This window comes from Trichoplusia ni, chromosome 4 (assembly GCF_003590095.1).
Source record: "Trichoplusia ni isolate ovarian cell line Hi5 chromosome 4, tn1, whole genome shotgun sequence".
NCBI classification, from domain to species: Eukaryota; Metazoa; Arthropoda; class Insecta; order Lepidoptera; family Noctuidae; genus Trichoplusia; species Trichoplusia ni.
The window spans coordinates 11,980,078-11,995,403 of record NC_039481.1 but is presented as its reverse complement, the minus strand read 5'-3'; the positions used below and the strand labels follow the sequence as shown (position 1 = coordinate 11,995,403).

Below are 15,326 nucleotides of genomic sequence, written 5' to 3'. Positions count from 1 at the left end.
GATACCACGATACTACCCTGGTGTCAAATATTTCTAGTTATTTCTAGTCTGTCTGTCACTTGGCTTTATCTCAGGAACGGTGATAGCCAGACAGTTGTAATTTTCACACACGATGTTTTCTGATGATGAACCGAGGTAATAACTATGTCGTTCACTAATTTATTGTTATGCATACCTAATGACTAAGTTGGGTGAAACACTTCATAATTGTATTAAACGATGTTACGGGTGGGTCCAAAAATTCAGTCCAAACTTTACTGCTCAAGCCCCCCGCATAGTAGCGTCATGGTTTTTGTATATATGTTGTATCAAGTGTTCGACAATGTTCATGCAAAATTTGAACGAAATATATTCAGTAGTTCATTAGATAATTTAATATTTGGCGATAGATATAAAAAGCTGCTCAACTCCTGTCATGAAAAGCGAGATGATAAGCAAAAAGTATGTTGACCAGACCTCTTGTTGATATTCTCTGAAAATTTAAATCAAATCTGTCCAGTACTTTCGGAGATCCTTCCGGACATACATACAGACAAACAGACAAAAAATCTAAAAATCATATTTTCGGCTTCGGAATCGTTCATAGACCATCCAGCAATTATTCTTTTTTTTTAAATATTTAATGTACAGTTTTCACTTTTCTACAATTTTATTATATAGATGGATGATGTATAGATAGATGGGTACTACTTATTTTGTATCGTTCTAAGGTTTTTTGCCCGCAGACCTGCAACAGGGACTAGTAAAACAATACTTAGACATCAATTAGGTAATACATACATGTATGAACTTATGTATCCCTAAAAATAATATATATTATAATATTATAAATGTGAAAGTAACTCTGTCTGTTTGTCTGTCTGTTAGTTACGCTTTCACGTCTAAACCACAGAACTAATTTTAATGAAATTTGGTACAGACCTAGAGCTGACCTTGAGAAAGAACATAGGATAGTTTTTATCCCGGACTTTTGAAGAGTTCTCTTTTAAACGCGATATAACCGACCTCGACGCGGGCGAAGCCGCGGGCGAAAAGCTAGTTTGTTTATAAATATTTAGGAACTAAATACGAAAAACGACAATTTACATTCACGCGCTGTATAAGTAGAGCGTGCAACAGTTGAATAAAGGAGCATTACCTGTCCACTTAATTTCATTTGTCATGTTTTTATTCTTGTATTCATTACCATACCTATTATCAATAATTATGGTTTATCTTTGTTCTCCTATCCCTTTCTCTTTGGCCATAAATAAATAGTATAGATAGTCCTATTATTTTTGCTATAACTTAGTACACACACACGTCTACATTTATTATTTACTTCTTAATTCTCCTTTATCCACTCAGAGGTGTGCTCGAAGAGATTGCTTGAAGGAAAAGGTGTCCCTTTATAACTCTCCTTTCAATTATTATGTTTCTGTAAATTTTCTGTGAGAAAAAATTATGTGTAATTGTTAAATCAATACTTGGCACCGTATTCAATTGCATGTTCTTTTTCCAGTCCGTCTCAGCTTATTTTAATAAAATATGTTATTTAACGTTACAGAAGCTATTGATGACGATTTATTGCTTATGAGAGATAAACAAAGAGAAGAGTAGTTATAAATAACTGCTTTTTATTGAATTAGAAAGGAATGTTGGTTGAGTTGGCTATGGCCGTGAGGTGTGTGCTGCAAACAATACGTGTTTGTATATTATATCTTTAAGTAGCACTGGTATCAGTCAACAATAAAACGATTAACTCCAAAAATATTTACGTAACGATATTTTGTTGCGAGTATTATAATGACGAGTGGTCGACATTCAGCTTGTGTAACTGTTCAGAGTAAACAGTCACAGTAGTCGAGCGGCGAGTGACGCACGCGCATGCGCCGCGCGCCCTCTCTGCATTCTACAATAACAACAACACGCGCGCACACACACACAGCGATGTGTGCGTGTGTGTGTGCTGCCACTTATACATGTATTGCACATGTACTGCGTTGCGCACCAGTGTTGCAGCGCTCTGGGTGACGTCACGCCGCTGTTTGGAAGCATGTCGCGCGCACTGCACAGCTCACTCTGCGGGACTTTATTATTATGAGTATTATCGTCTTCGTTTCATCAATAACTACTTCAAAGTTATTTAATGCGCAATTATATTAATCATCCTCGCGATCTCATTGGTTGGCTCTGGTACGTTGTTCGTTTTTACTTATTGTATACATAATGTATATGTAGCATACGTAACTATATTTGATAGTGTTGTCGCATTTGATTTCGCCGATTTTATGATGCCACATACATTTGTATAACGAATATTGTGTTGATACCTTTAGTGCTCTTTGAAAAAAACTCCTTCATGCTTAACTTCTGAACAAAGCTAGCAATGTAAAAATAAGACCATCGCACGATCTAGATTTTCCGTACTTAACAACTCCATCTAGCGCGGTAACAAGGGAACTACAGAAAAAAATATTTCATGCTGTCTTTATGGCAAATATGCCCGAATAATGGAGAGTAAGCAACTAATGTGTTTTAGGTTAGTGTAATGTATAATAAATACGCGCCCTTACATCCAGGCACAGACTTTTTTCTGCGAAGACAAGGTCTGAGCATTGATCACAAAGCTGGTTCTCAGATTGTAAGATTTGGAATCTAGGTATACTCGCGATGTTTTCCTTCACCAGTTTTTCTGTGTATTGTCTACTATTTATGTCTGTTTCGTCACTTTGGAGGTAAGCTTCAGTAACGTGGCGATCTTAGGCAAAATAAACTAATAAAGGCTTTTAGTTCTACACATTAATTTTAAGTGGCATCAAGTGGCGTCAGTTATATTTGGTCAGGTTCACCACAATTTTCGTAAAGAACTTGAGACAGTTTTCCCACTAGGGCACACAACATAAATATTTCCAAATTTAGTTTTATAAAATATGTTATTTATTAAAAGTACATCTAAATAAACTTAGCATTAGATACGTAATGGCCAATGGGTGTGTTCAATTGGACTAGATATAAGTCGCAAGTTTTTTTTTATTGCACGAACTTATTGATATTATTTACGTAGTTAAAATGTCGGTTAGGTAGCTCGCTTATACATAAAATAAAGAGGGAAAGGATTGTGCAGTTGTAGGGAATATTTTTTTCAAATGATCCGATTTCTGAAATTAAATACCTATAAGTTACCTTTAATGACCACCGTGCAACATTATAAGGATTCTGATAGGCATACACTTTGCATGCCACCACTAGATTTATAACATTATTATTAAGCATATAAACTGCAGTTTCGGAGCTAGTTAAAAAAAAGATTGGTTTACATAATATTTTAATACAAAAGGAAGACTATTGATTAGTATTTAAATAATATCAATGATCTCACTGTATCTTATGAGATATAGTGAGATTTACGAAAAACATTACAAATACTATTAGGTACAAGGTAAAAAAATAAAGAGTAAAGGACCGATCGGATTTCCAAAATCATTAATACTGTAATTCTTCATTTAATTGTAAGTCTTCATTTGCCGTAGTTTGGGCATTTGCAGCAGCCGTGAACTAAACACTTGCTACTTTAATTATAAGAGCTACGGACTAGAAGATAATTGAGTAATCTTTGGACCCATTAAGTCAATAAATAGTTAACGTCTAACGTTAATTTCATTATTACCCTGACAGAACATGCCAAAATGGATGATTGAGATCAGAATCGCGAAGCCAGGCCACCCCCGCGGCTGTCGGCGTGCGAGGCGAGCGCATCTGCGCGCTGCTGCACCAGGTTGACGGCCGCGTACGGCAGCGAGGCGTTGTGGAGCGCGGCGGGCGCGTCGGGGGCGCCGGGGGTAGGCGGCAGTGCGGCGGGGGGTGGCGGGGCGCGCGCCGCCTCCCGCGCCAGCTCGCCGCCCGCCAGCACGGCCACGCGCGCGCGCTCCACGGCGCCCGCCGCGCCCTCCGCGGCCAGCGCGGCGCCCGCCTGCGCCAGCGCCGCGCCCGACTCGGCGCCCAGCACGTACCGCGTGCCTATACATGTGTTTCAAGTTTCCGTTTAGTTTTGCATGGACATCAAAACTAACTTTAAAGTAACCAATTCTTAAGATTTAACAATCTTTCCGTTTCCGTCTACTGGAGTGTCAGGTACGTACCGCACACGTGATCATCCAGCATGAGCGCGGGCGCGAGGTCGAGCGGCGCCGCCGGCTCGTCGCGCGCCCATCCAGCGCTCGTCTGCGGCCCCGAGCCGAACGGCACGGACAACCCACTGCGAGAAGTCACAAATACAAACATCTTAACAAGTGGGAGAGCTTTGGGTGTAACCCGAGTCCCGCTGTGCTAAGTGGCCGACGATAGATATCATCTGTAGTAGAGTTTCGTCTTGATACACGCAGTCCATAGGTGCTAGAGATGCTACGGATGGTTAGATTTCGGTATGCGGATTGCGACAAGTTACAATTAAATAAACTAAGCTGTTTACAATAAGTACCTTAAGAAGCAAAATTTATCTGTTGTTAGTTATGAGTTATGAATGGTAACTTGGGATAAATAAAAACAAGCTTTTCAGCTTCTTTTACAAGCCTAATAATATATTTTGTACCGAATATTCGGTATTCGGCCAAATCACTATTATTACAACGATTGATGTTATTATTGAACCGGACGTCTTTTGATTTCGTATAGGATCATTTAACGACTTCAAATAGACATCACATCCCTCGAGTTCGTATTAAACTCGAACTAATGCCAAACGGATGTCGTGAAGGTTGTAAAATGAGACTAGACAGGTAAGTTGGGACAGTGTCGGCTCACGTGACGAGTGCGATGTAGGTGTCGCGCTGGTCTACGACGGCCAGCCCTGTGGCCACGCCGCGCGCGCCGCTCGCCCCCGTCTGCGCCTCGCTCTGCAGCGTCAGCAGCACCCTGTCAGCACAGGATGTCAGTACATCATTGATACACATTGTTAGTACATTTTGCATTACAAACAAAGAGCTAGGAATGACCTGCGCTGCGCGTCATCGGGTGAGGCGGGCGGCGGCGTGAGCGCGGCCGCGAGCGCGCGCAATGCAGCGGACCCGCCCGCGCCGCCCGCCAGCACGCGCCACGCGCCCGCGCGCTGCGCCAGCGGGGAGCCGCGCCGCAGCTGCGAGCCCGTGCCCCACGTCGTCGTCAGCTCTGTCACAGTATGAAACGTCATGCTTGCCTCGAATACAGCTTCACACCTTCGCTCGCATGAGCCGAACGTTGCTAGGCGTTTGTTGTAGACTTTAATAAATTTATCATCTCATCGATGCATTAGCTCATGTCTGAGGGTACGGTTGTGGCGCTTTACCCTTCGATTATAATTTTACAGTGATTTTAAAGAAAGATCCTCGCGTAATTATAATCGACAAAATGTATCAATAGATAAGCACATTGTAGAGTGTTGAGTCCAGCAATAATTGAAGTGAGTAATGGGGTACCCGCGCTGGTGTTAGGCAGCAGCGCCTGCAGGTAGCGCGCCAGTGCCGGCGCCGTGACGTTGGCGCCGGGCGGCTGCTCCGCCCCGGGCGCGTCCGCACTGGCCGCCTCGGCCGCTGACAGCCCCTCAGACACCAAGAAACCTTCACTGTTATACAATAATAATTATTGTTAGTCTAAGTTTCACCATAAAGCCACAGACTCAGTACCGGCACAGTGCGAGATTTATGAACTAGGACTACTAAGGTACTTACTATGATTACAATATTATGTAGCAGCCTATATACGTCCCACGGCTGGGCAGAAGCCTCATCCCGTACAGGCACGGTTTACGATTTCAGATACCACGCTAGATCCCTACCAGTTGACGATTTCACATTCCAATATTTGGTATCCAGGTTTCCTCAAGATGTTATCTATTTAACTTTCAAAAGGTCACATTGACTCTGAGTGTGCTACGATCGAACCTGCATTTCGTGCTTACTAATAAATTCACATAGCTACCTCTAATTTGATTATGACCATAGTATGATTGAATTTTGTTAATTAGGACTTTTACGTCTGAAATAAATGATTATATTCTATTAGTATGCACCTAGCTAGTTGCAGGGCGGGTGCGAGCACGCGGTGCCAGGGCAAGGCGCCGAGCTGTGCGTGCAGCGCGGCCAGCGCCGCGAGGAGACGCGGCGGGCGCGCGCCCCCCTCCGCCGCGTCCCCGCCCCACTCGAACAGCACCGGCGGCTGCGTACGCGCCTCGCGGTACTCCCAGTACAGCAGAGCACCACTCCTGTGGAAGAAAAGTATCTGCTGGCATCACATTTATTCTCGTCCTCGGCAATAATTAATAAGTATATCTCAGTTGGTAGAGTTCAGAATACTACATTTTTATCGTTTCATTAGTCCAGTAATACTCGGCCACGATAACTCTGTAAGGTGGTCGTATGTTGCTGTACGTATGCTGTAAGATAAGCTTTAGTTTTCTTTGTAGTTTCCGTTGACTAATTGAAAGGAACTTTGATGCTACGTTGAAAATGGAAGGAAAAGAAACACATAAATAAGGAAGTGTGTCATACGCATCGAGCGAGGTTCGGTGTGGCGCCAGCACGGCGAGGCAGAGCGCGGCGGCGGCGGCGGCGTCCAGCGCGCGCCCGCCTGCCTTCAGCGCATCCGTGCCCGCGCGCGAGCACGCCGCCGCCGACGACGACACGCTGCCGTGCGGCACCACCTGTACACGCGCTCGTTACTCTCATCGGAGCTCAGGAGGACAAAGAGCTGATAGCTCCGATCATTTCAATCTGGGCTGTGATATGACATGCACTGTGAGCTTAAATCACGGTTTCTCTTTATGTCCCTACCATTTTAGATATTTTACATTTAAGAAACGGATTGAACAAAGTCTCATCTTGGTTGGAAAAAAATTCCAAATAAAAAAATATAGTTAAAATAAAATTTGTAGAGACGCGTCGAGTAACACTTTTGCCGAGTAACGAGTACAACCGAGTACTCGGCCCATCTCTACTAATTTGTATGAATGTTTTTCGTTATAGCGGGAAATATGTCATCAGTAGAAAATATTGTGTCGAATACAGTTGAATCATAAGAAACTGGCGCTAGTTGGACGGACACGGAGACAGACAGCAGCACTGTATAAGTGCAGTAGAAATGAATGTGGAGCGAGTACCTCGTAGTCGCCGTAGTAGATCTGGGTGAGCAGAGCCAGCGTGATGGCGGCGGTGAGCGCGGCGAAGGCGGCTAGGATGAGGCGCGGGCCGCCGGCGCAGCAGCGCGCGCGCGCCGCGCCCGCCTTCAGCGGCAGGTCCTCGCGCAGCTCCACGCTGCCGCCGCCTGTGCACCACAGACATACTTAAATGTAGATTACGGGATTTGAAAGTTACTGGAGGTCGTTTTTAACAGTCCAGGACATCTCAATATTAAATAGTTATCGCTAGTTCTCGGTTATTTTTACTATTAACTTTACGATAGTATGTTACGCCTGGTTCGTGTGTGGCAGACTTACCAGCTGTGAGATGCGAATCCGGGCTAGCGCGGCTGTCAGGGCTCTGCATGGTGCCCACTGAAACGTAACCAAACTCCTCTTAGCCGGATAATATTTACATAACATATGTATTATCTGATAAAATTCGTCTGTACATGAACCAATAGCTTGGAGTACGAAAGTGTAGTTCTGTTTATGACCTTTTTGCCTTCATTACTAGACGTATCACCTCTTATGAGTCAGAGTAATACTTTACAAAACTTTATGCCTGGTTTCACAGCTAGCAGGAAGCCACGTACGGGTTAATACTAAGTATAGTCCAACGCATAGAAATCTAAATAACAAGGGAATACCTTGTTAAGGTTACCTTGTTACTTAGATTTCTATGTTCCAACGCCTTTTTAGGTCTCAGTACCTCTAGCTGGATTGTAATCTTAAGCTTAGGAGGACTGAGGTTTTAGTAATGGTATATGCAGGGATTTTAGATACACGTTTACACTTCTTGGTAACGTCTGTTCACTTGCTTTAGAGGCCCGGAAGTGTAAACATGAGTAGCGACAATAGTCCGGCCAGAGAACATGAGTGCACTCGAACTCGATCTGGCGTCGGTGTTGTTTAAAGTTGAGCTGCTGACGTGTCGTCTTACTCATTTGCAATATTAAATAAATATATTTAATTGTGGTTTTATCGACAGTGTGTGTGTGTTATGTGTAATTAAGTTTGAATGGATACCTGTGCGTCAGTGCGTTACAGTTGATCGGTCAGCGGTCTGAGGATCTTCTCAGAGACTGCAGGGATAAACGTATCACGCAGTTCCTCACCAAAACAAAAGCAAGGAAGCGCGAGAGCATCCCGCCACAGAGCAAAGCTACGAGTTGAAGACAACACACACTCTTAAAGACGTCAACAACGAGCGTCGCCTGGACTCTACAACTCAGACTAACGGTGCCGGGGCCCGCCGGGGGAAAGGCGAGCGCCGAGGAAGGGGGAGGAACAGCGGGGGGAGGGGAGGGCAACTGCCTCTTCGCGGCTCAGCAGAAACTGATACATCTCAGAGAAACGACACCGCGGAAGCGAAAACATTAATAGGCTATTAAATGATAATACTTAACACAGTTTTTGTTGAAAATAAGAATGTTTTACAATAGGTAATTAATTACCTACATATATCTACAGATCAAAGCTGTGAAAGAGTCCATCTGTCATTACCTTACCTACCTTTGACACTTGTTTTATTTTGATAAATTATATAATGACAACAATGTATTGAGATTTGGACTCCATTGAAGGAAGTGCGAGGCTCTCGGCCGCGGGTGACGTAGCGGGCGCGGCGCTGCGAAGCGGTGACGTCACCGGCGCGTCGCGGCCGAGCGCAAGTCAACGCACGCGCAGGTCAATGGACGCTAGGCTAACATTCCTAGTTCAATTCACTTGATGTATGTTATTGGTTTGGATCAACTTTCCATTTTACGCTGTTAAAGTAGCTCTGAAGTAATGTTGCGCTTCTACATATATCGATTCACGTATGATCAGTAACAGTAAGTATTGTGGATTTTTGGTAAAGCGAATTTCGCTTCACCTAATTTACTCCTTGAGAGTTTAAAAAATCATTCAAATCACAAACAAGGACACCCAGACTCAAAAATTAAGTAGTACCTATTAGGTATAACCATTTGCTTTTGTTTAAACTATAAGATTTTGCAGCAAGAATTGTTTTGGTCACAGCTAAAACGTGTTACGTGTGGCACAATTCTTGTGTTAAAATACTTCAATGCGTAACCACGGCAAAAAAGACGCCAAAGTTTTCTTTTATTAAATGAAATTCTATAGAAAATGGTTTAGAAACGTGATTGATAAGTTCATTTTTACACGCCTTCTTCTACCATTAGGGTCATCGCTCTTTCTCTCGCATCTTTTCATTTCAATACCACATTAGACTTTTCGCTACTATCACAATGTTGTTTATTGTCTTAACAGGTAACAAGTTATATTGCACGGAGACAGTATGATTATTATTGTGCCATGTGATCTTCGAGCCGAATGTATTCGAGGCATACATATAAATAGACACCGGACGCAACGTGTGACAGCGGCGGGCTATTTCAGGGTGGCGCGACTAGAGAAATAGATTGAAACACTGTCAAGGCCAATGAATACATTATCAAGGTCGCGCTCGCTGTGTTCGTAACGGCACGCTGGAGGCTAGGGCATCGATATTCTGTCTGTCGATTGGACGAATCTCGATCCTGGCCAAAGAGCCAATACTTTTTCATCTAGCGAAGTGGTAATTCTTGCGAATTTGAGCTTATCAGTTCGAATAAAAGCCTTTTGAGAGCAAGCCATAGATTTAGTAAAACTGATTGTCAGACTTACTAGCTTCTAAGTACCCGCAACAACTGTCAAAGATTTAAAAATGACAGCAATAAATAGGACGGAGGAACTCGTTATCACATTGATAGTCACTTAACCACAGGCCGATCGTTTCATGCTTATCTTAACCTGTGACCGATTAATTTGTGCAGTTGCAGCTTAGCCATGAGCTCCTCGGTATAAACGCTGATCTCATAGCGACGATGATTTTATATAGACTTGTAGAGACAGCCTGATGATAAAACGGAGAGGTCAATTTATTGATTTCGTGCTTGTAACATAATCTGACTGGTTTTCGTAATGAAATTATGTTGAGAAATCTACGAGTAGGCGGGTTTTTTACCTCATTACAAAATAATTAAATTAATGAATTAACCTGTATCGTGCAATAATAATTAATTTATGCACGTAATTATGAGTAAGGCAGCCTGACTATCTATAGATATGTTTGACTGTAGGGGCCAGGAATTGGCTACCTGTCAAAATGCCAGTCCAAACTCACCACTGCCGATCACAAATTGATATATTTAGAAATAATATACTTTTTTTAAAAAAGTGTTCTTCAAAATAGTATTTGCATTTTATTATTGGGGTTATTGATTTCATAACCGGTGAGTAAGCACAAAGTGGCGAGAGCCGCCCCCGCGAGTGCGGCCGCGTCACGCGACTCGCTAATGAACTAAATGAGATTAGTGGAGCTCGGAAGCCTCGCAAACTAATAATCCCTTATATAAACATGAGTGAGGTTCTGCGGGCGCAGTCTCACCGACGGACAGAACCAGTGTCTAACGATATCACTTCTCAGCTCCTCAAACTAGCAACATGGTGTACAATTTTAAAGTGTTTAAGAAGTGCGCTCCTAATGGCAAAATTACCCTGTACATGGCCAAACGTGACTTCATCGACCATATATCTACCGTGGAGCCAATAGGTCTGACCTCTCTGCACTATTAAGATTTCACGTCATTTAGCCTTTCGACTAGACGGTAGAGAGTGATTTTGAAGTTGTTAATTATTGTCAATCTGTATCTTGTGTGTCGGCTATTGCTTTTGATCATTATACAAATATTCTTCTTCAGCATCATGATAACAGAAAACAAAGCTTGAAAAGTATTAAACTAAACTGTTTGAACCCGCGTATGGATGTACAGGAGTTCCGAACACGAGGGATAATACTATACTCCATTAAATTACTAAGGCTTCGGTTTTAATTTTATTCCACACAAACAAAACGGTGTACTTTTTTTGCTTTTTCTGGTCTTTTTATACGTAGGTTTTTAATGTAAAACGTCAGCCGCAAGAAGAGTGACTGCTTGGAAAAAGTCAACACTCTATGGGACCCAGCGGATGAACGGCGTCGTCGTGGGCGACCTAGGCAGCGGTGCAGCGGTGGCGAGACGACCCTAACACTTACCGCGCAGGCTGGTACCATGCGGCCCAGAATAGAGAATCGTGGTGATTTGGGGGAGGCCTTTACCCAGCAGTAGGACACAGTGGGCTAGAGAAAAAGAAAGTTTTTAATGAATTCTTTTTTTATAAAAAACTAAATATAATTGGCAACTGTTACACGCCCAAAATAAACGTTAACATAAGGGGTTGGTAAATTCGTTGGTAAGTCGGGGTTTAAAATAACTTACACAGATTTTGTTCCTGTAAACTATGAAAGTATGAAAATACTTCGTAGTGGAAAAATACAGGTTATTAAACAGAATTAAAATTCAGACTAAATAAAGGTAATGATAATGTACGCACAGACGGTGTGGTGCTGCTGGACGACGAGTATGTGCGCGGGCGCAAGGTGTTCGGGCAGCTGGTGTGCACGTTCCGCTACGGGCGCGAGGAGGATGAGGTCATGGGCCTTAACTTCTACAAGGAACTGTTCCTGGCTTCGGAGCAGATCTACCCGCCGCCCGAGAAGAGGAACTATGACCTGTCGCGAGTGCAGGTACCGAACACTGCACGGGCCTCGATCATCTGCAGCCATATCACTTTTCGTGTTAAGTATCTCTAGTTGGAGTGGCTCGTCTCACACTGTAGATATGAACCATCTTATCTACAGTAGCCACCAGGCTAAAGAAAATTTACAAAACATAGCAAGCAAGAATATCTCGTAGTTATGTAGATGTGAAAATTTGGATTGATTGTCCTAACGTGTGCAACGTTCTTTGCATAGCTACATAAATTTAGAGCTGAAAAACTAAATAAACTTAATTTGAGATTTTTTAAGTTATTAATATGAATGTATTGTATTAGGAGCGCCTCATTAAGAAGCTGGGCGACACGGCGGTGCCGTTCCGGCTGTCGGTGCCGGCGGGCGCGCCCGGCTCCGTCACCCTGCAGCCCGGCCTCGAGGACGACGGCGAGCCCTGCGGCGTGCAGTACTATGTCAAGATCTTCGTCGGTGATTCTGAGATCGACCGCTCGCACCGCAGGTCAGTACACTGCACCCACTATACTAAGAGCTACTACGATATACAGAATGGTGTAGAAGAGTCGATTGCCTTGGTCATCATGGCCTGTCTTGCAGTAGGACCGCGGGGAGTATACCGCGAATTGCTTAAAAATTGTTATCATCGAGCTCTTGTCGCTGCTAGTGGAACTGTTTTTTAACCTAATAGTTTGGTTCGCAAAAATGGTTAGAGATCTGATGGAATACCATTGCTGCCATGTAAATTGGGTTAGCCATTAGTGTGAGACGCGACAAGCATCAACACTCTTGCACCATCCAATGATCTACATAAGTTCAGCGGCCTATACTTAACGCTCGGGACTGAAATAATATCTTCCGGTGACAGTCTAAGTCAAGATCCATGTCCAAACGCCTCTGTTAAAGGTTGTCTAGTGTATTTGTGTTGTGCCCATGTGTAGGAGTACGGTGGCGCTCGGCATCCGCAAGGTCCAGTACGCGCCGGCCAAGCCCGGGCCGCAGCCCTGCACCGTGGTGCGTAAGGACTTCGTGCTCTCCCCCGGACAGCTGGAATTGGAGCTCACGCTCGATAAGCAGGTAAGTTCATAACAGGTATAAGACATATGAGATGTCATTGGAGAAACTTATACCCAAATTTGTGATGTATTTTAGCTGTACATCCACGGTGAGACGGTAGCGGTGAATATGTGCGTCCGCAACCACAGTAATAAGGTGGTGAAAAAGATCAAGGCCTGCATCCAGCAGGGCGTCGACGTGGTGCTGTTCCAGAACGGACAGTATCGCAATGTAGTCGCCAGCATCGAGACACAGTGAGCTCTCTTAATTGCTTTTATAATCCTTTAGATGGTACGCTCTCTTCATAAACACTATTATTAGCTACTGTTAATAGAAAAATGTATGATCGTGAATAAGCGACGCACGTATTTGTGTGTCAGGGACGGGTGCCCGCTGCAGCCCGGCTCGAGCCTGCAGAAGGTGCTGCACCTGACGCCCTCGCTGTCCACCAACCGGGACAAGCGCGGCATCGCGCTGGACGGCCAGCTCAAGCGCTCCGACACCACGCTCGCCTCCACCACACTGTGAGTCTCACACTCCCCTCGAATTAGGACACCTACAAGTCAATATTTGAATTACATTCTATGGACTTTCTTTCAAGGGCTTTTCGATCTATAAAATTGTAGTGAATGTATATTAAACCTTTTTGAAGACTGCTTGACCCGGACCAGCGTGATGCATTCGGCATCGTGGTGAGCTACAGCGCCAAAGTGAAGCTGTACCTGGGAGCTATCAGCGGCGAGCTCGTCGCCGAGTTGCCTTTCATCCTTATGCACCCCAAGGTAACTCGACACACACAAAAACACTTTCTGGAATCAGATAAATAATGGAGAAGTGGATCGGAGACTTACTGCACCAGCACCACTCGCACCGCGCTCCGGTACTACTCATACATGTAGAGTGTTGTCTCAGGGCCCCACTGTGTACCAGTACGTGTCATCTGTCTGATGCAGGCGTGTCGATGTGTTCTTTGGTTAAGCTAGTCTACGCTTTAGAAATATATTTATCGGGTCCTGTTTGTAAGGTAAATAAAATTGTAATTGTGGTAAATAAAAGTACATTTAATTTTTTATTGTTCCATTATATTTATAATTTGAATTTGATGTGCAGGAGGGTCGTGCCAAAATGATCCACGCAGACAGCCAGGCGGACGTGGAGATGTTCCGGCAGGACACCGTGCACCACCAGGAGAGCGTCGAGGTGTACTAGACGCAGCAGGGGCGCTAGGACGCAGTCCAAGAAGCCGTTCTTGTGTGCCCAAGGCCGTCGCCATCATGTCTATTCAAATCTAGCTACTGTATTGCTATGTATACTTATGTATAGGGATGTGTTTTCAACTCTCAAGTTTAAGTTCGCACTTAATTCAGTTATGTGTTTGTCTTGTATGTCTATTACTTTTATCGAATATAAAAATATTATTAAAGGAATTAACTAATCTATATCTAATTAATTCTTGATCTACAACTAACCGTGAGTAATTATATATTAACACCTGTTTTAAAAAGTAACAAAACAAAAGATCTCGCTCAAATGTGATTTTATTGAATTTATCTCTAAAATCAAATGATGTTTTTAGGTAAATACTTTGAAAACTATTCGTTTCGAATCCTTATTTAAAATGAGTTTAATATATGTAGAAGGGAAGACAATTATCTATAATACTCGTAGGTAAGTGTTACGTTAACGTTAGGAATAACCATTACCGTTTCGGGGTCGACTTCCGAAAACATTTCATATATATTTATTTAAAAAAATTAGTATCTACACTATCTACGGCTTACAAAACCTCTTACACTAACTAAATTCATTTTACTTTCACTAAATATATACAAAAGAAAATAACCACAGTGGAGCAGTAACAATATTTTCTATCTTTTATTTAAATGAAAATAATCTAATAATTTAAAGTACAACTCATTAATCCCTACTAATATTATAAATGCGAAAGTAACTCTGTCTGTCTGTCTGTTACGCTTTCACGTCTAAACCACTGAACTGATTTTAATGAAATTTGGTACAGACATAGAGTTGACCTTGAGAAAGAACATAGGATAGTTTTTGTCCCGGACACTTGAAAAGTTCTCTTGGAAACGCGATATAACCGACCTCGACACGGGCCAAGCAAGTGAAATATAATTTTAGAGTAATTTAACAAAGTAACTTTGGCTTAACTCTGAGTAATTTAGGTACAAGCTCATGAACAACTTCTAGTCGTCTGCAAACAGATCACATTCCGAGCGCATTCAACGTTCGACCAGCCGTTCTACAGGTAGGCTGTACAACCACTACCTATATTGACTTTTGTTTCCGAGCACGAAGGTTGTTACTAGGGGCATACAGTCGAATTAACTAGTTATGAAGATCAGGAGCCTCTGTTATACCGTGACACACTTTCAGCACAGTATGAAAATCATACTCTCAGCATCACTCTCAACTCATGGTTGTCGTATAACGGTTTTTCGTTCACCAAAATAAAATGTTAAACTGTCAGTTAAATGACGCATATTTATCACGAAACACATAAATAAACGTTATGATTAAATAATG

At 43.0% G+C, this 15,326-nt stretch overlaps 2 protein-coding genes across 6 annotated transcripts; one reads left to right on the top strand and one right to left on the bottom strand.

Moving 5' to 3' along the window:
• Positions 1-4,098: 4,098 nt before the first annotated feature.
• Positions 4,099-8,339, bottom strand: LOC113493097 (glutathione hydrolase 7-like). Its single transcript, XM_026870916.1, has 9 exons — positions 8,159-8,339; positions 7,448-7,504; positions 7,112-7,275; positions 6,504-6,655; positions 6,026-6,217; positions 5,433-5,578; positions 4,974-5,145; positions 4,783-4,893; positions 4,099-4,237 (listed from the first exon to the last, which is right to left on the bottom strand). Exons 2-9 carry the CDS (start codon positions 7,494-7,496, stop codon positions 4,099-4,101), a joined length of 1,125 nt encoding a protein of 374 aa, XP_026726717.1. The 5' UTR covers positions 7,497-7,504; positions 8,159-8,339.
• Positions 8,340-10,338: 1,999 nt separating this feature from the next.
• LOC113493029 (arrestin homolog) lies at positions 10,339-14,640 on the top strand. Of its 5 annotated transcripts, none has more exons than XM_026870806.1 (8): positions 10,339-10,407; positions 11,551-11,792; positions 12,050-12,228; positions 12,665-12,800; positions 12,876-13,033; positions 13,160-13,303; positions 13,432-13,561; positions 13,890-14,640. In XM_026870806.1, exons 2-8 carry the CDS (start codon positions 11,649-11,651, stop codon positions 13,986-13,988), a joined length of 990 nt encoding a protein of 329 aa, XP_026726607.1. In that variant the 5' UTR covers positions 10,339-10,407; positions 11,551-11,648; the 3' UTR covers positions 13,989-14,640. The 5 variants fall into 5 exon arrangements, with proteins under 5 accessions (XP_026726607.1, XP_026726605.1, XP_026726604.1 ...); XM_026870804.1 differs by lacking the exon at positions 10,339-10,407 and adding an exon at positions 10,595-10,727 and having other exon boundaries at positions 11,551-11,741; XM_026870803.1 differs by lacking the exon at positions 10,339-10,407 and adding an exon at positions 10,595-10,727.
• Positions 14,641-15,326: the final 686 nt, after the last annotated feature.

Coding starts and splice junctions, on each gene's coding strand:
- LOC113493097 (XM_026870916.1), bottom strand. CDS start 7,496: ATGCAGAGCCCTGACAGCCGCGCTAGCCCGGATTCGCATCTCACAGCT. Junction 5,146..5,432: donor GCTGCCTAACACCAGCGCGG/GTACCCCATTAC, acceptor ATACTGTGACAG/AGCTGACGACGACGTGGGGC. Junction 4,894..4,973: donor CCCGATGACGCGCAGCGCAG/GTCATTCCTAGC, acceptor CTGTGCTGACAG/GGTGCTGCTGACGCTGCAGA.
- LOC113493029 (XM_026870803.1), top strand. CDS start 10,619: ATGGTGTACAATTTTAAAGTGTTTAAGAAGTGCGCTCCTAATGGCAAA. Junction 11,793..12,049: donor GCAGCCATATCACTTTTCGT/GTTAAGTATCTC, acceptor GTATTGTATTAG/GAGCGCCTCATTAAGAAGCT. Junction 13,562..13,889: donor TCATCCTTATGCACCCCAAG/GTAACTCGACAC, acceptor TTTGATGTGCAG/GAGGGTCGTGCCAAAATGAT.